The 23,194-nt window shown below is 41.3% G+C and overlaps 1 protein-coding gene across 2 annotated transcripts in view; it reads left to right on the forward strand.

Moving 5' to 3' along the window:
• sacm1l (SAC1 like phosphatidylinositide phosphatase) overlaps positions 1-23,194 on the forward strand; it is a 56,926-nt gene that overhangs the window by 10,256 nt on the left and 23,476 nt on the right. For both annotated transcript variants that reach the window (XM_033048600.1, XM_033048610.1), the window contains exons 2-8: positions 1,606-1,703; positions 5,379-5,453; positions 6,821-6,948; positions 13,790-13,939; positions 14,919-14,978; positions 17,039-17,072; positions 21,180-21,281. In XM_033048600.1, coding sequence (XP_032904491.1) covers positions 1,606-1,703; positions 5,379-5,453; positions 6,821-6,948; positions 13,790-13,939; positions 14,919-14,978; positions 17,039-17,072; positions 21,180-21,281 — 647 coding nt within the window. The remainder of the gene's footprint in view (positions 1-1,605; positions 1,704-5,378; positions 5,454-6,820; positions 6,949-13,789; positions 13,940-14,918; positions 14,979-17,038; positions 17,073-21,179; positions 21,282-23,194) is intronic.

Below are 23,194 nucleotides of genomic sequence, written 5' to 3' on the forward strand. Positions count from 1 at the left end.
AATGTGGCATCAATAACGCGTTAGTTGGCTCAGGAGACGACATTCTCGTTGATGATAGTGATGTTTCGAATAGCAATGATGACCCTGATGAATTATTATGCTTTGAAGATTGGCATGATGGTAGTAAATTTTTCGGATTTGAAGATCAGAATGTTTTTCGTTTTTGTAATCTTTGTTCCGTGCACAATTAAATGTTATTTTTATTCCGAACGCTGTATTTATTTATTACTGCACCGGTATATACATTATCTTTGTTTTGCACTGCGTACCGGCATAAAAATTACGCAATGCAAAACAATACGCAATGCAAATGGCCACCACCATGGCGAATGGAAATGGCCGCCACCACGGGGAATGTTTGTTTTTTATTTTTCAAAATTTAGCGTCTCAAAATGGGGGTGCGTCTTCATCGCCGGGAAATACGGTATATCTCATTACCATGATAGTACTAGATAGTCATCAAGTTTATAGTCATTTGCACAAGTAGGGTGAGGTATAGGTACAATTAAAATCTTGCTTGCAGTTACATCAGAGACGCTTGGACTCGGTTAACATAAGAAAACATAGATTATGTATAATATACTCATGTTCTGCACGTCAATAAGTTGAAAAATGTATGTGAAATAATAACTAATGAAATACTCAATTAAAATTTTTTTCTACAGTGCATCTTTAGTAGTTTGACAGAATATTTGGTTACATGCCAAATCTCTTTAAACATCAAAGAAAATAGCAGAGTGCCTGTCACGCCTTCTTTGTGATTACATCAATGTGCTTGCCCCAGGACGGGTCATGTGAGATGTAAACGCCCAGGAAAAAGGGTGGCTTTGGTGTGAAGACTGATTTAACCATGCAGGAAATCTATTTGCCATTTTCTCACATCTGATTCCAGCTTCAGTGTTCAGTATTGTTGCAGCTTATCTGTTCTTGATTGTGATCGCAACAGGCCTTTGTGAATTATTGGAAATGTTTGAAAAACGTATTGAAAATGTGTGCAGTTCTAGTCGCAAAATTATGGGAAAGATCTGACAAACTGCACAGAACATTTATATTGACAAGATATTAACAGGAATGGACAATTAAAGCAATGCGGAAAAACTGGATAAGCAACTGTCTTCATTGCAACAGAGGAGGTGTATTTGAGGTGCATGGCGTTAAGATGATTTGTTAGGTCATGTCAGGTCCTGGAGAACCGATCTTGGCAGAAAACTCAAAACCAGGGGCATGGATTTATAGTACTTGGATAAAGGGCAAGAGGGAAGGTGAGGAAAATACTTTAACTCAGAGAAAGGTACAGGTTGGGAGCTCACTGACCAAAAGGAATTTAGAAGTAGAAACGCTAAATTTGAACACAAAGATCCAGAATATTCTGAGCCACAGACCTGCCAGAAGATGGGATTAGGTTGGGAACTTTTATTTTGACCAAGAAAGTCATGAGGTGCTGAATAGCCCCAAGCCATAATGTGTCTATGATTCTGTGGTCATTTATCTTCTCTACATGGTTATCCGTATTTCACTATTGAGAAAGTTCCTTTTTGGCAATGGTAAGATTAAGCTTTGATATTTTTTCATGTAGCTCAATAACTTCTCAAACTTATTTTTTAGACACACAACACCAGAAAAGTTCTACTTTGAGGCTTGTGATAATGGATGCAATGATGTTCTCACGATCGACCGGGTCTCTAATGAGATCACCCTTGGAGGTAAGATTTGTGTTTGAAGCAATTCAGTGCAGTCCTATATATTTTTTGCAAGCAGAAACATTTTCTATGAAGCTGAAAATTGCCAATTGGCCAGAAGTAGGTATATATAATTATTGCAGGGCTTAATAGGGTGGATGCAAGGAGGATGTTTCTCCTCATTGAGGAGCCTCGGAATATGGGTCTCAGTCTCAGAATGAAGGGTGACCATTTAAGATTGATATGAGAAAGATTTGTTTTGGATGGTCAGTCACTTAGTTCATTATAAATGGAAATTGATAAAAGGAATGAAAGATTTAATAGAATGGTGCAAGGGAATGGAGAACAAGTTCAGAAAAGGAAGCATATATACGGTATAGGCAGAAGATAGACACAAAATGCTAGAGTAACTCAGCGGATCAGGCAGCATCTCTAGATAGAGGGAATAGGTGACGTTTCAGATCGAGACCTCTCTCCGACCCAAAACGTCACCCATTCTCGACCATAAACGTCACCCATTCTCGACCATAAACGTCACCCATTCTCGACCATAAACGTCACCCATTCTCGACCATAAACATCACCCATTCTCAACCCAAAACGTCACCCATTCTCAACCCAAAACGTCACCCATTCCTTCTATCCAGAGATGCTGCTTGAACCGCTGAGTTACTCCAGCATTTTGTGTCTATTTTCGGGTGTAAACCAGCATCTGCAGTTCCTTCCTACACATATAAGTTATAGGCATTTTGGTTCAAGTGAGTCTTTAAAGATCAATACGGACTTCATTTTTTTTAAGGGATCTCATTAAGGTTCAGAGACAGGAATCGCAGGATGAGATATCCAGGGAATGTAGGGCACAGACAATTTTCTGAGTTCAAATTAAAAACTATCTTTAGAAGCAGGTGCACTATTTAGTGGGTGTGGGCTGAGCATGAATACACAGGTGTGGCAAAAGTGAATACAGAATGTTACCCAATGCCATGCTGTTTCATAATAGTGGGTTGCCTTTCTGTTGGGTACAGGGCTGTGGCAGTATAACCGCAGGGCAAACTGCAACAGATGAAAGGAAATGGAGCCGCAAAGAAACAATGAATTAACAGTAAAAATTGTGCCATTTTAAACATAACTAAAAACAATCCGTCTGATTTGGATTTTATGACAATAGACAATAGGTGCAGGAGTAGGCCATTTAGTCCATCGAGCCAGCACCGCCATTCAATGTGATCATGGCTGATCATCCACAATCAGTACCCCGTTCCTGCCTTCTCCCCATATCCCCTGACTCCGCTATTTTTAAAAGCCCTATCTAGCACTTTGAAAGCATCCAGAGAACCTGCCTCCACCGCCCTCTGAGGCAGAGAATTCCACAGACTAACCATTCTCTGTGAGAAAAAATGTTTCCTCGTCTCCATTCTAAATGGCTTACTCCTTATTCTTAAACTGTGGCCCCTGGTTCTGGTCTCCCCCAACATCGGGAACATGTTTCCTGCCTCTAGCGTGTCCAAGCCCTTAACAATCTTATATGTTTCAATGAGATTCCCTCTCCTCCTTCTAAACTCCAGAGTGTACAAGCCCAGCTGCTCCATTCTCTCAGCATATGACAGTCCCGCAATCAAGGGAATTAACCTTGTAAACCTACGCTGCACTCCCTCAATAGCAAGAATGTCCTTCCTCAAATTAGGGGACCAAAACTGCACACAATACTCCAGATATGGTCTCATTAGGGCTCTGTACAGCTTCAGAAGGACCTCTTTGCTCCTATATTCAATTCCTCTTGTTATAAAGGTCAACATGCCATTCGCTTTCTTCATTGCCTGCTGTACCTGCATGCTAACTTTCATAGACTGATGTACAAGGACCCCCAGATCTCGTTGTACTTCCCCTTTTCACAACTTGGTGCCATTTAGATAGTAATCTGCCTTCCTGTTTTTGCTACCAAAGTGGATAACCTCACATTTATCCACATTAAACTTCATCTACCATGCATCTGCCCACTCCCACGACCTGTCCAAGTCACCCTGCATTCTCGTAGCATCCTCCTCACAGTTCACACTGCCACCCAGCTTTGTATCATCTGCAAATTTGCTAATGTTACATTGAATCCCTTCATCGAAATCATTGATGTATATTGTAAATAGTTGTGGTCCCAGCACCGAGCCTTGCGGTACCCCACTAGTCACTGCCTGCCATTCTGAAAGGGACCCGTTAATCCCTACTCTTTGTTTCCTGTCTGCCAACCACTTCTCTATCCATGTCAGCACTCTACCCCCAATACCATGTGCCCTAATTTTGCCCACTAATCTCCTATGTGGGACCTTATGTCTGGCTTTTCTGTAAAATAATTAGTTGAATTCACTGAATTAGATTGAATAATATGGAATTATCTTCTCCTTATGTTCTCTGGTTTTATGTCATGCAGATAGAAGAGACTTCTTACTCAAAGTGCAAAGCAAACTGTGCCTAGCTGCTATAGAATATACTCGCTAATACTTCTTGCATTGAGTATGATTCAAGGAAGAACATTTTGTTGTTTTTAAATTACTTTGTATGAAGCTTTGTTCAGAATATCCCAGCTTTCGCAAACGTGGTATAACAGCTATTTATATTGACCTTGTGCAAATACGGAGGAATTCTTAATCTGTTCTACCAAAGTGACACAAACACTAGCACTCTTTATCTTTCCCCTCCCCCCATCAACCTTCATATTGATTCCCAGTGAAACATTCCATTGTTCTATAGTTTGTAGCTCCTGTATGGAAAGTTGAGGTCTCTCTTGCACCTAACGTTCATCATATTTTCCACATCGTACATTGGAGGATCAATTATATCTGTTTCTGACATTGTATATTGGAACTTTGTTATTACTTGGATCACTTCCTGCTCAGGATTTCACCTGGGTAAATATTGCTTCAGTAAATCAGCTTACTGAATTTTCTTCATAAAGGATTCCTACGGAGAAATTAAACTGCATAATTTAAACTGCAACTCAGTGTTTCAGATGTTTGAATCTGCTTTTAACCAGAGAGAATTTACACTAATTGACGGCTTGTCCATGAGTTGTAATTAATTATTAACTTATTTTGTGTCTCTACGTGCACGTGCATTTCTATTTCTCAACATATCCTTCCTTAAATTATCCATGTATTAGGGGATGTACTATTTTTTTAATTGAGTAGTTATAGTACCTTGTATTTATTGGTTTAAACATTTCATTTATCCCTTATTTTTAAAGATTCACAATGTGACTCACTTTTTTGATTGTAAGTCTTTATTTTCCTTCTCCAACCTCACCCATTTGTTTGTAGCACAGAGTCAGGTCATCCAGTCCATTTGGTGGCTTAGTAGTTAGTGGCCTTGGTTCCAGACATCCACTCTTCCCACATCTTGTTCCCCTCTTTTCCAACCTCCTATTCTTCAGTTTTGGCATGGTCTCTACTTCTTTGCCAAGTCCTGTAGTGCAGCGTTGCCACCCACTTTGTTTTTTAAGATATGTTTATCTTGCTTGAGATCGCAAATCTTTTAATATTAAAAACTGTGATTTCCCACTCCATTTATTGACCACCTAAATCTTGCTATTGTCCTGTGTTGTGTTATCCAGTGCTGTGCTTTATTCTGAGTTTTGTATTACATTTATAATGTCCAAAACAGTTATCCAAATTCAAACTACTAATGTATTTCCTAATTTATTTTCCTCAGTTAAGAAAGATGTCCCCCCATCTGCAGTTACCAGATCGGTCTATGGAATCATGGGAACAATTCGTCTGGTGGCAGGTAGGTGATTTTAGAATTGGGGGAAATATTTAAAGTTTCAATTGCCTTGAACAGTAATTCTGGCATTGCTTTCATTTATTGATGCTGCAGACCTTCAATTATCACTATTGTGAAGCCAAACTTACTATCTTCAGATTCTTGAGGAACTAGAACAATGCATTGAGTTTCTATTACATGTGTGATATTCTCGCTTTTCAGAGAAAGCAAGAACCTGTACATAGAAAGTGCCTTTTCGTGACATCTCTTGGGAGCTAATGAAATGACGTTAAAAGTGTTATCACTTGCAATGTGGCAAGCAGTTTATGCCCGACTGGTTCCCTCAAATGGCCATTCAATAACAATTAGATCTCCTGTCTGTGGTAATGAAGATGCAAGAGACTACAGATGCTGAATATCTGGAGCAACAAACAATCTGCTGGAGGAGCACAGCAGGTCGGGCAGCGTCTGTGGGAGGAAAGGAAGGAAAGAAATTGTCGATGTTTCTGGTTGAGACCCTGTATTAGAACTGAGAGGGAAGATAGCCGGTATAAAGAGGAAAGTGGCAGTGGTGAAATGAGGGGCAGTAGGTGATTGTTGGATCGAGGTGGCTTGATGGGCAGATGGAACCAGGTTGAGGGGGGAGCGCATGGTGAAGGTGGAAACACTTAGCTCGCTGTCCTTTCCTCTCGCTCTCCTTCTGAGCTACCCTGGTCCTCTCTCATACATGTGCACACACTCCCTTGTTTATCTCCAATTACCCAGCTTCCTTCCCAATCCCACCTACTCCATCTGATCATTACCCATGCATACCTCACACTGGGTGCCCTCACCCTACTTTTCCATCTGTCCACCCTACCTCCCTTATTTTGTTTCTTTCTTCACCTTCCTTTCCTGTCAGATTCCATCATCTGCAGTGCTTTATCTCCACCTATTGCCTCACAGGATTGGTTGCTATTTTCACCCTTCCCTCCCCTGCATGACTCCATCTGCCTATCACTTCTTCTTCATCTTCATCTACCAATTGCTTGCCAGCTCTTGGCCCACTCTTCCACCTCATCTCTTTATACATGTTATCTCCCCTCTACTCTTTCAGTTCAGATGAAGTGTTCCGACCGTGTCTATTTCCTTCCACAGATGCTGCCTGCCACACTGAGTTTCTCCAGCTGATTGTTTGGTGCTCCAGATTCAGCATCTGCAGTCTCTTGTGTGTCAAGTTTTTGCAAAATCTGCATGGGTGACAACTCTTGTGGGTGGGTTTTAACCATCCATCTGGAGAAGCCTGGAGTTATTGAGTCTTTTGGCCTAGTCTTTAGAAATGTGAAGAATCCTAAAGTTGATCCGATTCTGTTGTGTTCAATACTGTACCATCTTTTTCACTCTTCCCACAGGCATGTACCTTATTGTCATTACCAAAAAACAGAAGGTAGGAGAGTTGTTCAGTCATTCTGTCTGGAAAGCAACAGACTTCAACATCATTTCCTACAAGAAGACAGTGCTTCACCTAACTGAGATGCAGGTAATGAATATAATAATCAAAAAGCAAAAACTGTAGATCAGAAATAGAAATACTCAACAGGTCCAAAAGCATCTGTGGATAGTGAAAAGGTTGAAGTTTCAGGTCAGTAATCTATCAGAAATTGTATTTGATGGATGGTATTGAAAACTACAGTAGATTCTTTATATCAAAATGAGTTTCATGTGTCATTCCAATTATTAATTTCTAATAAGCATGGCGTATTATTTGAAATGTCCTGATTTATTGAATCTTACATCTTCCTGTTTGTCTCATTTCAACATGATTTTGTAATGCCAGTGTTCATTTTGTTATTCATTCCATCCAGGAGTTAGTTGATGTGAGAATGCATTATTTTATATTTATTCTTAAATGGCATGTAGGTTTTGCAAGCAAGTCTATTATTAATTACTCTTGAGGATTTGGTAATGAGCAGCTCCCTTGAGCCAATGTAGTGAAGGATAGGTCGTGCCTTAGAACACAACTTTTAGGTGATGTTAGCTGTTTCCATGCATTTGCTATCCATGGCCTTTTGGCTGGTAAAGATCACAATTTTGGGACTGCTATTGATTAAGCCTTGGAAATTCTGTGGTAGTGCATTTTTATGTATCAAACAGGCTCACTCACTTTATATAGACATAAAATGCTGGAGTAACTCAGTGGGTCAGGCAGCAACTCTGGCAGGCAGCATCTTTTTTCCAGTGATGCTGCCTGACCCTTCTGAGTTACTCCAGAATTTTGTGTCTATCTTGGTGTAAACCAGTTATTTCCTACTCACTAACTTTATTTTCTACATTCTTAGAGCTATGTATCTGTCCTCTTACTGTTAATATTATCACCCTGTTTCAAATCCTAACCACATCCTTTCCCGGACCTTCTCCCTGAACTATAACAACATTTCACTTCCAATTCTTGCTATTGCCAATGTTCCGGTGCTTTTTGGTAGCAGATCCAAGACCATAGCCTTTTAAATTATCACTCATTCCTCACAGCTATTACATCTCCAACAAATGTTTTTGAGCATTATAAGTGGCTTCAAAATAAATTGCCAGTTTCCCAGCACAACAGTTACACAAAAGGTCCATAAAGTTGAGTTTATCGTTATGTGTACCGAGGTACAGTGAAAAGCTTTTTTATTGTGTGCTATCCAGTCGGTGCAAAGACTATACGTGGTTACAATCAAGCCGTGTGCAGGTACAGGTACTGGGCAAAGGGATCAACGTTTAGTGCAAGGTAAAGTCATATTAAACATAGTCCGTGGGTCTCCAATCAGGTAGATGGTAGCTCAGGACCACTTTCTCGTTGGTGATAGGATGGTTCAGTTGCCAGCTGGGAAGAAACTGTCCCTGAATCTAGAGGTATGCATTTTCACACTTCTGTACTTCTTGCCTGATGGGAGAGGGGAGCAGTGCCCAGGGTGAGATTTGTCCTTGCCACAGCAGCGTGAAGTACTGATGGAATCAGTGGAAGGGAGGTTGGTTTGTGTGGTCTGGCCTGCGCCTACCATTCTCTGCAATTTCTTGCGGTCTTGGATGAAGCTATTCCCAAACCATGCTGCGATGCATCCCGATAAAATGGTTTCTACACTGCCTCTATAGAAGTTGAGGGCACGTAAACCTGGGGAAGGAGAGGTGTTGATGTGCTTTCTTGGCCTTTGCTTCGATATGACTAGTGATATTTACTAAGTGGCTAAGTTGCTGGTGATATTTACTTTCTAGGAACTTGAAGCTTTCACCAATCTCTACTTCGGCACCGTCAATATATACGGGGACTTCGCTCCCTGAAGTCAATCACTATCCTCTTTGTCTTGCTGACATCGAGAGAAAGGTTTTTGGCTTGACACCAGGTTACGAGGTTCTCAATACTGTTGTGTTGGTGGGCTAAAGATTATTTTGACCAGCATGAAACGTGAGACTTTGTCAAAAGTCTTGCATAGTCAGAGGGCTATACAGTACGGAAACTGGCCCCATTGTTCAACTTGTCCATGATAATTGATTCATTTAACTGAGCTAGTCCCACTTGCCTGCGCCTGGCCCATATCTCTTGCAATCAAATGAAGTACCTTATCTCATCAAATGATTCACTCGTTGGTTAGTGACTTTCCCGTATAACCAATCCGTTTTCACCTGATTATTCTGTACCTTCTAAACCAAGGTTTGTACTATTTCTTCAAGTGGATTCTAATAATTTATCCGCTATTGAAGTTAAGCTAACAGGCCTGTAGTTAGTTTAACATATTCCAGCCAGCAAAATTAACCACGGGATGAAAATAGGCTCCTGGGGCAAACTACCCGACCATCAGGGTGGACTCAGACAATGGGATCTTGATAACACCCTGATTTGTTCCAGGAATCCTGGAGTGATGCTAGGTTTGGGCATCCTGTAACTGGGCTACTTCAATGCTAACCGGGAGCTTTCTTTGTGCTGCAAACTTAATTTTAACCACTTGTAATTGCGAGGTTTGTCTGAGGGCAATTTGTTTGGCTACATAATAAGCTGATCTATTTCCCTTTGATACATCATCATCCGATGACGTATGAGCCTCGCATTTAATAACTGCGATTTGCTGTGGCTATTGGATAGTATCCAGTAAATTTAAGACCAGTTTATCCTGTTTAATAGTCCTTCCTGTTGATGTGATGTGTTTTTCCATAACTGCCCAAAGTCATTACCACCCCAAACGCATAGCGAGAATCTGCACTTTTATCTTTTGCCAATATGCAGGCACGAGTCATACAGGCATACAGCTCAGCTGCCTGAGCAGACGTTCCGGATGATAAAGCATATGCCTCCAGCACTTGATGTGGCGTGACCACCACATATCCTGCTAATAATCTGCCATTGCTAGCTCGGTGTGAAGAGCCATCAGTAAATAGGACCCGGTCAGGATTATCAATTGGATGACTCTGCTAATGCAGCCGGGGAGTGGCAGTGACTTCTACAAGCAATAGACAATCATGGCCACATCCTTCTTGTGGCAGTGGTACAAAGGTAGCTGAGTTTATAGCGGGTGATCGCTGATAAGTATATTTCGGATGTGATAAAAGGATAACTTCATATCCTGTTCTTCTAGTGGCTGTGAAATGCTGCCTAGCTGCTGAGTTCAGTAATAACATCACGGCATGAGGAACAGTCACTACACACGGGTGATCAAGAACGATGGGGATTGATTTTTCTATCATTGTAGCCGTCGCCACTACAGCTTGCAAACAGGCTGGCATGCCATTTACTACAGCTGGTAAAGCCACGGAATAATAGGCTACCGATCTTTTTCCCCCTCCATGTTCTTGAGCCAGGACCCCAGTCGCAAACCCCTATGATTCATTTACATAGTTGAAAGGGCTTTTCACAGTTTGGTGATCCCAGTGCCGGTGCAGTAACCATAGCGTTCTTTAGATCTCTAAATGCTTGGTCTCATTCTGCAGTCCATTCTACTCTGGAGGGCTCAGTTGATACTGTTTTAAACATGGCAATGCAGCACCCTTTTTTAAAGTCACTTTATGTTCAGGGGCTGATCGCACTCGCCCCACATGATTCCTATGCTTTGCCCATAGTCCAGAGAGTACTTGGACCAGAGCCAATGGTAATCTTGGCAGATCCTCAGTAGGTGGCTGTTGCTTTTCAAAAATAGTGTCCCATTCCTTTCTGACCCATGTGATCTTTCCTTCTGTGTTATTAAATAAGTCAATTTGGATCTCTCCTTTTGCCATTGGCAACTTTAAAACATGAATTGACTGTTAGTCTTTCAGCTATTTTTTATTATTTCTCCTATTTCCTTCGCTGTTGCTGGAAGTTTAGTCGCTACGGTCAAGTCTGACTCAGAAGTGTCACCCATTTCAAATCGATCCCTTTGGTTTTGAGAGAGGTGGACCATTATTCCTAATCCCGGGACCCCAAAAAACAAATAAGGGGTCACTGTTAATTGTTTGAGTTTATTCAACCAAGAGGAGACTTTTTCCTGGTATCCGGGTTTAGGGAGGTGCGTATATAATGCAGTGCAATACGTTCGCTTATGTTCTTGGCTGGTTTCATCAAGATACTGTAAATACTGGCCTTTTGAATCCTGCACTCTTTGCAGAGCACAATGGATTTGATTGACCAATTGACTGTACGGATTGCTACTCAATTGCCAACAATATAGGGTGGGCATCCTCCTTTATTAAATTTAGCAATTGATGTGTCTGCATTTGAGGGAGTTCCATAAACATGCCGTCTACATTAGTGTAATATTGCTCCCAGTTTGCACAGGGCCTGTCTTCCCAGTAACGGGAGTGGGGCTGTTCTAGAGATTATAAAAGTATCAGTAAGTGGCGTGCCATTTACCTGAATACAAGTGGGTTCTGATAAAGGTTCTTATCATGGGGACACCAGCAACCCAAATAATATTAATATTTGACTGACTTGTGGGGATGTCCATGGAGGGGGGCACAGATGACATAGTAGCCAACTTATAAGCTTGAGCCAGTCGGGGCATCAAACAATTTACTAAAGTTTGAACAGCCAGAGGCCCATTTTCAGTTAAGGGCACTCAGCCATATTCCTCCCACTTAAATTGGGCTATAAAATCTGGGATCGTCTTGTCTTTGTGTTGCAAACATCGCACCACTTCCCCGATGTCACTATGTTTTCTCGCTGCCCTCATTATAACCTCCTTTCCTCTGTGGGCCAACCAATGAGTGAGGGACTCATTTCCCTGAGCTTGCTGATCATCATTTCCTCTCCAATCTCCATTTTCTCCAGGAGAAACTGCAAACCCATCTTTTAGGGTAGCCCATGAGGTTCCATATGCACTTTTCAGCAGCATCTGCACACACCCCTGGGAGGGAGCTATAAATACTACACATCTGATTTAACCAATTATGAAATGCATTGGGCTTTCTTACGGTATATGGAACTTCTGCAACCATGGCTCTAGCTGCAGCTGGGGTCCAGGGTTTCAACACGTAGACTTCTCCTATCATAATACGAGGGGACTGTATCAGTGACTCGGGCTTAGACGCTTCCTCAATATTCATCATCTGGAGCTTTGTTTGTTCATCTTTTTTAATTTAGTTTAGGTTAGAGATACAGAGCGGAAACAGGCCCTTGTATCAGGTCCCCTCTCAATGGTACTCTCTGCTTCTGCTAGACGCCGAAGGAGCTGTGGCTTATCCACCAATGACGCCAGAGGTAGAAACAGCCTCAGCACCTGACGGGGCAGCGACCTGTTGTCCTTCCATATACGCCGGGTTATACGGAGGTTGTTGCTGGCGTAATGCAGCCGCCTTCATCAACAGATCATCAAATTCATCCTCTACCGGGGATGCCTTTTCTACAGGGAGTCGGGGATATATTGCTGCCACTTGCTTTGGTATTATAGGCACAGGTCCCTCATTTCCCTCTTTCTGCTTAACACCTTTCTCCTCCTCTGTGGGCTGGTGTCTTTTCTCCATCCCCGCCCATTTCCTTATTGTTTCCATCAATTTTTAAGTTATACACAGCACTCCAACTATAACTAATAACACCACCACAAATATTAATTGTGCTCCCCTCTTGCCAAACCATTTATTTTTTTAAAGATAAGTAGGACAGAGATAGCTTATAACTTCCCCCACCCGGCCAATCTCCTCTCCCCACCCCCCCCCCTCCTCTTCCCCCCCCCCCCCCCCATCTCCCCCCCCCTCCTCCACCCCCCCCCTCCTCACCCCCCCTCCTCTCCCCCCCCATCCACTCCCCCCCTCCTCTCCCCCCCCCCCCTCGTCTCCCCCCCCCCTCGTCTCCCCCCCCCCTCCTTCTCCCCCCTCCTCTCCCCTCCCCTCCTCTCCCCCCCCTCCTCTCCCCCCTCGCTCTCCCCCCCCCCTCCTGCTCACCCCCTCCTCCGCCCCTCCTCTCTCCCCCCCTCCTCATCTCCCCCCCTCCTCTCCCCCCCCTCCTCTCCCACCCCCTCCTCTCCCCCCCCCTCCTCTCGCCCCCGCCCTCCTCTCCCCCCCCTCCTCTCTCCCCCCCCCTCCTCTCCCCCCCCCCCTCCTCTCTCCCCCCCCCCCCCTCCTCTCTTCCCCCCCCCCCCCTCCTCTCCCCCCGTAAACATAATACAGAACAGGAGATAAAAGTTCAGTGTGTCTATATACCATAGACCAAATATATACACAATAAATAAACAGATAAAGTGCAATAGGCTGTTATTGTTCAGAGTTTGGTGGTGGACCCTCCACCACCTCCAGTTTAAATTCCATTTGGAGTATTTTTGGAGGACCAGGAAACCAAGAAGCAAGAGTTACTCCAGGGAGTTACTCCAGCTCCAGGGAGTGATTCTGCGTTGGTTTTCAGCGGCCGCGGCGAGGCAACGACCGAACAGCAATGGCGGCCAGATCTCCCACAATGCAAAGGGAGGGAGAAAGTGCCTGGCGCCGACCAGTTGCCGTGGCAGTGCACATGTGCAGGGCAGCTGATGATGTGCTGGCCGTGGGTGCGCATTTGCAGGGGGAGGATGTGCAAGGCGGCCGGCTGTGCCGGCGGATGAGTAGCGAGCGGAGACCCGGCGGCCCAGACACTGATGGCGGGCGGAGACGGAGAGTGACAGAGAGAGAGAGAGATAGAGAGGGGGGTCCGCTCAGAGTTGAACGGCAGGTGCTTGCCAAGCCGGGCAAAATGACACAACTATTAGGTTCCCCAGCGGGACTTTAGGTTGCCATTGGCACTCGGGCAACTGTTAACTTCGAGCCCTGGTATATATATATTGTACTTAAAAAAAAAAAAAAGAACTATTAATACAAAAGACTTATTCACTGGTTTGCACTTAGTATCTGCACTGTAATGTTTGAAAAGGTTTATTAGAAAATGTTGCTTATTTATTCTTATTCAACAGATGCTGGATAACAAGACTTTCTTGGCGATGCTTAATAATGTACTTAATACTGATGGATTTTACTTCTCTGCAACCTGTGACCTGACTCATACTTTGCAGCGCTTGGCTAACACCAGTCCAGAGTTTCAAGAGATGACTCTACTTGAAAGGGTAAGGTTGACTCGGGGAAATACAATGAAGAACAGGAAGCCATATTGTGATTCTCCTTCAGGTTCACCAGAATGATTAGAAGTCTACTTTATACGCTGTTGCTGCGGCAGTAAGTTTGGCTATTGCGTACAAAATATTAATTCTGGATGTTTTTGAAAATCTCATGTTAATATTAAGCAACATAATTAATTTTCAAAACAAAATTGGATTTTATATTTTAGAACTTTTTTTCATATCACCAAATTTCATAATTTTGTATTGTCTTATTGGACATCTTGCAAGTTAATTTTCACAACATTTTCTTTGCCTTGGTGTTGACTATTCCATTTTGAGCACGAGTTACAAGGTCCTAAGTAAAGTAGTTTTTAGGATTCAGTGCACAGAAATCAAAAGATACGACAATCGGCAAGATTAGTTCTGAACTAAACTTCAGCCCAAAGTTACCCATAATAATGCCAAGTACAAAATCTGAAAATTAGTTCTGATCACTATATGCATCTGAAGATTTGTTTAAACGAGTGTAGTTCACAATTCAGTACCCATGAAAACTTAAAAAGTAACTGCAGGAATCCAACTTTAAGACAGGGTTCTGCATTAACGAGGCATCTGAACAAATCAAGAATAGTCTAGACTGCTTGAGAATACAGGAGCAGTTTGACAATATTGCTTTGCTTGTTTGTGTGCCAGTTTTATATTGACATGAACACAAACAAGAAAAAAGCATCCCACTATGCTTGTGTGTTGGTTGGCATTATGCAGCTGAATTTGTTCCCTGTAATGCTGGTTGATGTCTTCAAGTAATGTTGGTTTTAAATATTTTCTCTAAGCACAAGTTATTCTGCATTTGATTTATCGGGCAAAATAAACCTGTTATATTGTGTTAGTTGTATGTTTCAGTCTGCACGACCAAGCTGCATTCCTTTAATCACATGGTGTCAGTGGCATGGATATGTTTATCACAACACCTTTATTCTCATAGGCAGATCAGCGCTTTGTATGGAATGGTTACCTCCTGCGGGAATTTGCTGCACAACCAGAGGTGAGTTCTGTGGCAAGGTGAGAAAGGAGAATGGGTCATTCATTGCTGATGGCCAAGGCCAAATCAGTTTACTTTCACATTGATTCATTGTAAACAAAATTACTTGATAACATGCTGTTTGTCTCTGCAATCTTGACCTAAATAATAAACAGAACTGTGATGAAATGTATTGATTGTTATGTAATACTGTTTTGCAAATGAAACTGGGGTCGAGAATGATTTGCTCTTCTCCAGTTCTGTGGGTTCTGAGGTCGCTACAGGAGGTGCCTGATAGAGAAGGTACGTGGATTCCTTTTGGTTTCACTGAGCTTTTGTGTGATGTCAAAATGAATCTATTCTTAGTGCCATCTAAGCTGGCGATTCTCTGCTTTGAGTGGTCCGACAGGGTCATGAGTTCATAAGTCATAGGAGCAGAATGTCTCAGCAAAGGACAGGGATCACTGCCAGCTGATTGATAATGAGATTTGGGCTGCATTTGAGGTCTTGATCTTCAAGCACCCTTTTCTTTTAATGACAATATATGGTGCTAATTCACTGAAATCAGTGGTGAATTTTATCACGACCTCGTTGAGAGACATATGTATATGTGATCCCGTTTTCCAGACTTTTGTCAAAGGGTGGTGTTGTACAGCAGGTGTAAGTTGTGTGAAAACCTTTGTTTTACTAATATTTTATGCAAGTCAACTCGTGTGTGTGCTTTAGTGAAGAGTTGATGATGATTTGGAGCTCAGCTTCTGAATGTGCCCGTGTGCAAGTATTTGCAATCTGCAACTCGATGACTCAACAGCGTATATTGAACTGTTTCCCAGTTGTCCGGCAAATTATTGATAAAGTTAAAGAATCCACATATGTGCTGGGTATCAGTGAGTTGTCAGGATACCTGCACTCTTTCTGCCCACCAGCTGTTTTTTGTGTCACTAAGAAGAAGGTGTGTGAGAAGTTGAAAGGTTTGAAGGTGGATAAATCAACTGGAGCAGATGGACTACACCCCAGGGTTCTGAAAGAGATGGCTTAAGAGATTGTGGGGGCATTAGTAGCCATCTTTCAAGAATCACTAGGGCCAAGAATGGTTCCAGTGGACTGGAAAGTTACAAATGTTACTCCGCTGTTCAAGAAGGGAGCGTGGCAAAAGAGGGGAAACTATCGGCCAATTAGTCTGACTTACAATACAATATTTATTACATGTCATTTGAACCTCAGTGAGGCTCAAACGAAACTCCGTTTCCACAGCCATACAAACAAAGACAATTCCTACAAGACATACAAACAATTCAATTTACACAAACATCCATCACAGTGAATCTCCTCACTGTGATGGAAGGCAAAGTCTTTTCTCTCCCCTGCACCATTTCTCTCCCGATGTCGAAGCCCCAGGCGGGCGATGGAAAGTCCCACGGCCATTTAAGGTCGCGCCGGGCGATTTACGGCCCCGCTCCAGGCCCAAAAGTCCCAAAGTTAGAGCCCCAGGCGGGCGCTGGACTGTCCCGCGGCCATTAAAGCCGCGCCGGGCGATGTACGGCCCCACTAAGGGTCGTTCCAACCCCGCGACACGGGCTGGAGAAGTTGCGTTGCAGGAGCTCCGAAAAGCGGTCTCCACCGGACCCTGCGAGCTCCCGATGTCCTAGTCCACCGGTCTGCAGCTGGAGCCTCCGAGCTCCAGAGTCGGGCCGCAGCAGCGAGCCACCACTGCTCCCCACGCTCCGAGGCCGGCCAGCTCCACGATGGTGAGTTCGCAGCTCCGCAGGCTCCGCGACTTCAGTGGTTGGTAAGATTTTGGAGTCTATTATAAAGGATGAGGTGTGCAAGTACTTAGAAGCACATAATAATGAGGCAGCTAGGAGTCAAGCTTGATGGATCATGTAGTCAGACTGGAGAATATGATTGATCCAGATGGGTTTTGCAACAATCTGGTTGCTACCTTGAGTATGAGCTTTTTATTTCAGTTTTAATTATTTAAACTTAAATTTTCAAATGATGGTATCATATTCATAATGCTGATAGGTTATATCGAGTTACAAGGTATTAATAGTTGATTGATTCATTTGTTCTTTCCCGAACAGCTTCACAGATTTGCTGTGCCGGTAATTCATGGCTGTATCCTTTAACAAACTAGAAATGGAGTGACAGCAATAGCCACTGCTAGTTGCTAAGGTTTATCTAAGTGGCGATGAAACATTATTAAGCAAACCATGAAGTGTTGGAATAATTCAGTGGGTCAGGCAGCGTCCGTGGAGGAAATGGATGCTCAAGATTTTGGGTCGGGACACTTCTTCAGACTGTGTTTTTTTTTAAAATATTTTATTTTATTAGAAGTAAGTACAGTCATATGGCACCAAAGTGCCTAATATATATTTTCATAATACATTTTATGTACAACTTCTTTTTTTTTTTTTTACATTGAAAAAAGATTAGAATAAGAAAAATAAGTTAGATAGTAAAGGATAGAAAGATGTGAAATATATAGTGTGTGGAAAAAGAAAACGAGTAAATGAAGAAAGTTGAGAGAGAAAATAGAGAAAATAAAATAAAATAAAATTAGAAAAGGAGATCATTATTTATAATCTTGACCAACCCTCGTCCAGTCCTGAAACAGTTATTTTTTACAATTGTGTTGCACCATATGATTCCAAAAAAACGACGAATGGAGACCAACTCGTTATGAATTGGTCTGATTTATCCATTAGGAGGAATCGCATTTCCTCAAGATGAGCGGTGTCCAACATACTTGCAATCCACATTTTAAGCGTTGGTATTGATGTACCCTTCCAAAATTTAAGAATTAATTTTTTTGCTATTATTAAACCATAGTTAAGGAATAGATTTTGAGATGTGTTCAATTTATTCCCATCTTCCATTACGCCAAATATAATCATTTCAGTATTAGGTTCCATTCTTGTCTTGAACAATTTTGTAAATATTTCAAAAATATCATTCCAAAATCTATAAAGTTTTATGCAGGAAACTAAGGAGTGTGTTATAGTTGCCTTTTGGGCTAGACATTTATCACAAGTGGCGGATATATTTGGATAAAATTTGTTCAATCTTGTTTTTGAATAATATAATCTATGTACAATTTTAAATTGAATTAGATTATGTCTTACATTAATTGAACATTTGTGAATATATATCAGGTATTTTTCCCATTTAACCTTCGTAATTTTTATCATTAGTTCCCGTTCCCACTCTTCTCTAAGTACCTCTATCGATGGTAGGTCTATATTTAGAATACTATTATATAAATATGATATTAATTTTTGTGAGTCAGCTTCAATATTCATTGCTTCTTCCAATAAGTCAGGAGTTACTTTTTGATATCCTTGTATATATTTTTTCACGAAATCGCAAATCTGAAGATATTTAAAATATTGGTTGTCAGACTGTGTTAATGATGAGTTTAAAAAAAATACAGGAACAAGATTGCCTTGCTACAATTATATAGGACGTTGGTGAGACCACACCCAGCTTATTGTGTGGGGTTTGGCCACTACCTCGAAGGATATTCAAGCCATAGAAGGAGTGCTGAAATGTCCAGACGTATTACTGAAATAGCAGGACTTTCATATGAGGTTGATTGTACCTCTTTTCACTGCTTTTCACTGTGCCTCGGTACACGTGACAATAAACAAAACTGTAACTGATTGATATGGCCCATAAAGGCACAGCAGTTAAAATTGCTGTGTTACAGCTCCAAGGACCCAGGTTCAATTCCTACGTCAGAACTATCTGTGGGGTTTGAACGTTCTTCCCATGAACACGTATGTTTCCGCCAAGTGCTCCGGTTTCCTTCAAGACCCTAAAAATATGCTGATAGGTTAACTGAACACTGTAAATTACTCCATAGTATAGGTAAGCGGGCAAAATGAACCAAAATGGTAGATGATTAACGTAAGAGAGAATAAGCTGTAGGGCTACAGGATAAAGTGATTAGGCCCAATGGAATTTGCTCTTCTGAGGGCTGGCCTGGTCCTGATAGCCCAAGTTTCCTTCTGTGTTGTAATAATTAAGGAAGAATGAGAGGGGATAACATTGAAACGTACAATATTTGATAAGACTGGGTAAACTGGGTACAGGGAACGTATAAAGCGGATAACCCTTGCTTATATTGAATGTCAGAACAGGCCTGAAAGGGCCCTATGGTTTCCTCTACTTTTATTCATTGTCTGGAAAAGCGATGGAGGCAGAAACATCATCACATTTAACGTGAATTGTTGACCACTTGATTTAACATAACATCCAGATCTGTGGACAGGGAGATGGGAAGTAGGGCTAGGTGGGATAGGTCAATTTTTCATCATCAAATCCTTGATTGAAAGACATTAAAAAAAAGAATAGCCTTGAATAATTGTACAAATGACTATTTAAAATTGTGACAGTTGTAATTCAGTTACAATTTGTAATACAGTTGCAGTTCTATGTGGAATGAAGGAACAAACTAGTCATCTCCATAACACTCTTTAAATCCAAAATAAAGCAGGTCATTACCTCTTAAGTTGAATTCAAAATATTTGTTCTAATAGTCTTAATTTTGAGATATTATTAAGATGTTGATCTTCAGCCACTACTTGCTAACTTTACAGTAATAAAGAGTAGGAAGCTTGAATGATCAGTGGAAATAAATTACATTTAGTGAAAGTTTAAAGATAATTGCAAAAATGAGAAACTCCCAGATAAGAATAAGAAAACAACAAGAAAACATTGCTGGGTTTTCCATGACTACTCGCAGTACCAATTGACTTAAAATGATCAGGGGTGTTTGTTTATTCTAGCTATCATGTATATTTGCACAATGTCTTTAACAGCCAGTAAAGCTTTATAGTGGAGAAAGCATATCTGAGCTATGGGTTTGTCAATCTTTTTTAAAACTAGAGAAAGGAGGAAAAGAAGGTTTAGTAGTCCCATGGAAATGAATAGCTTCAAACCATTCATGGTAATAACGTGAAGAAGGTCTCCACCCAAAATGTCACCCATTCCTGCTCTCCAGAGATGCTGCCTGTCCTGTTGAGTTACTCCAGCTTTATGTGTCCATCTTCGGTTTAAATCAGCATCTGAGTTCCTTCCTACACGTATTAATAATGTGATAGATCCTCATTTTACCAACTCCTGTCAATCTAATAATATGGTGATACCTATAAAGTATTAACATTGGTGGGTCCTGGCATCTACAGTGCCCACCACGATGTTTGGGACAAAGACCCATCATTTATTTATTTACCTCTCTACTCCACAATTTGCGATTTGTAATAGAAAAAAATCACATGTGGTTAAAGTGCACATTGTCAGATTTTAATAAAGGGTATTTTTATACATTTTGGTTTCACCATGTTAAATTATAGCAGCCCCCCCCCCCCCCATGTTGTATCTGCAGCAGTGCAATTGTTGGATATATTAGTTGTGGTAGGTAAAATGGAAATTAGATTTTCAATAAATTGATGAATATGTTGTTCATAACAATACTAAATCATAACAGCGCAACTTCTAAAGCTCTTTATCATTAAAGTTAATTCGCATGCTATATATTACTCAGGAGATTTAATGTATTTACCAACATTTAAAAAAAGAATAGATTTATTTTTAATATATTTTAAATGAATTATGAATACTGGAGCATCCCAATGACAGTCCAAAATACTAAACTGATACTCCAAAATAAAACTTGTGCCAAAGAAATCAAGAAGTGTCTGTTTAAATTTCAGGCACTTAAGCTTTTTCCTTTTGAGTCGATAACAAAAACTGTATCAGATCAGTTTTGGTGAATATGGCTTTGAGAAATGTATAGATGGAGCATTAAATGGGTGTGGAACATTTGTCCTTGCATTTTGTACTTCATACCATCTCCTAGCCTGATATCTGTTTCCAGTTGGACACCTGAAAGAGATCTGGCTCATTTCCTAAGATTCAGTGGCCCTATTCAGTGCCTCGTCACCACTTCAAACCATCCTATTTTTAGACAACGTAGCTTTGTCCCAATCTCTTTTCATTTTGTTTGGTGATAGGCCATTTGCAGGATCCCACTTGCTTCACAGTTGAAAACCACAAAAAACTGTTCTTGATGTTTTTCTTTAAACTATCTTGCATTGGCTATGGAGTTGATATCTTTGAATGTATTTGTGCAATGTTTTATCATGCTGATGTAAATCCTAATAATGGAAATGTTACTGTGCTTTAATTTAAACATCCTTAACCATTCATATTTTATCTCAGTCATTATTGTGAAACATTGTAACATAAATGGAAAATATTTTGACTGGACAGTTCTCTCCAGAAGGAGTTGTTTCAGGGCTGGAGTTCGATATTACGTTCGAGGTAAGTGGATAGATTGTGTTCTTAACCAGTTAGCTAGTGACTTTCTGCTTTAGATCTATTAAGGTTAACACTGCAGCTTGATTAGTTTTTAAATTTTGGTTACTGAGAGGGGAAAATAGTCATGTTGCCTAGATGCAGAGAAAAACAACGTTGATCTCTTGATTTTAAATCATTGCATTTTAACGAATGTCCAGAGAAATTGGGTGTCTTGCCTCAGTAAAGACCTGGATCATCTACAATTTGTCTATTGCCACAACAGTGCAACAGCAAATGACATTTCATTGGCTTTCCACTTTTCTCTGGACCATCTGAACATATACATCAGGCTGCTGTTCATTGACATTCAACACAATCATTCCCTCCAAGCTTATCACCAAGTTCCATGACCTGGACTTTGGTAACTAGATCCTTGATTTCCTCGTCGGCGGACCTAATCCGTGTGCATCTTGAACAACAACAACTCATTGAAATCTACACAGGTGCACCTCAGGCCTCATGCTTAGCCCCCTGCATTACTCTCTTCACATCCCTGATTGTGCGGCTGGGCACAGCTCCAAAAGCATCCACTAATTCACCGACAACATCACTGTTGGCCGAATCATGGATGATGAGTCAGTGCACAGGAGAGATATAGAACTCCTGGCTGAGTAGTGCCGCAACAACAACCTCACTCAATTTTAGCAAAATCAAGGAACTAATCATTGACTTGAGAAAGGGGAAGTTAGAAGATGATGCACCAGTTTTCATTGGGTCAGCGGTGAAGGGAGAGAACAGCTTCAAATTCCTGGGTGTCAACCTCCTGGATGACCCGTCCAGGGCCCAACACACAGATATAGTCATGATGAAGGCACACCAGTGCCCCTGCTATCTTAAATGTTTAAAGAGATTTGGCATGCCACTGAATATACTAACAAACCTTCACAGATGCACTGTAGAAAGTATCTTAACTGGTTGCATCATGGCTAGTATGACCTCCAATGCACAGGAGCACAAGAGGCTGTAGAGAGTGGTGGACTCAGTACAATCTATCACGGGCGCAGTACTCCTTAGGATCAAAAACATGTACGTGAGGTGCTGCATCAAAAAAGCAACATCAATCATCAAGGATCTTGACCATCTGGGCCATGCCCTTTCTCTCTGCAACAATGGGCACAAGGTACAGAAATCTTAAGCCCCATCCCACAAAGTGCAGGAACATCTACTTCCCTACAACCATCGGGTTCTTGAATCGACTGGATAATCCTAATTCTACCTCCGCAACGGGGCATTACAGACCAATTCATGCATTACCATGGAATTATTTTTTCAGATTGTGTTTTTGCACTAAAGTATTATTCAGTCTTTTTCTTTTCACTGCGTTGTTTTCTGTGTTGTCTGAGTCCATGTGCCTCTGATGCTGCTGGAAGCAAGATTTTCATTGTACCTGTACCTCACTATTTCTGCACATGATAATAAAAGTAACTTGTCTGTAGCCCAAATGAAATAGACTAAGGAAGCATCTTTCAGTAACTTAGAAGATATTGGGTAATAAAAGATTGAAGCATTATGTAAAAGTAGAACTATGCAGTTGAAACGGGCTCCTATGGTAAAGCTGGTAAAGGCTAATTTAAATCTGATGCCGAAAAAAGAAAGAGTAACCACTTCTTAAAATATTCCTATGGGTAGAATTACAAAATTAAACAATTCATTGGGGCTGGGTGAAGTAATAAGAATCCAATAGGTATTTCAAAAGTAGTGGTAGTTAATTTTAATTGTAGCACATTGTTATATTTGGTTTGTGTATTGTTTACCTGTTTCGTTAAGTCAAGGTGCACCATATGACCTCCCTTTTGAAGATTTTAAGTGATGCATAAATGATGTAAAGTGTTGAAAGAGCCTGGTGCTATGCCACATTTGGATAGGATATAGGTTTC

The sequence above is a fragment of the Amblyraja radiata genome, chromosome 2, assembly GCF_010909765.2.
Source record: "Amblyraja radiata isolate CabotCenter1 chromosome 2, sAmbRad1.1.pri, whole genome shotgun sequence".
NCBI classification, from domain to species: Eukaryota; Metazoa; Chordata; class Chondrichthyes; order Rajiformes; family Rajidae; genus Amblyraja; species Amblyraja radiata.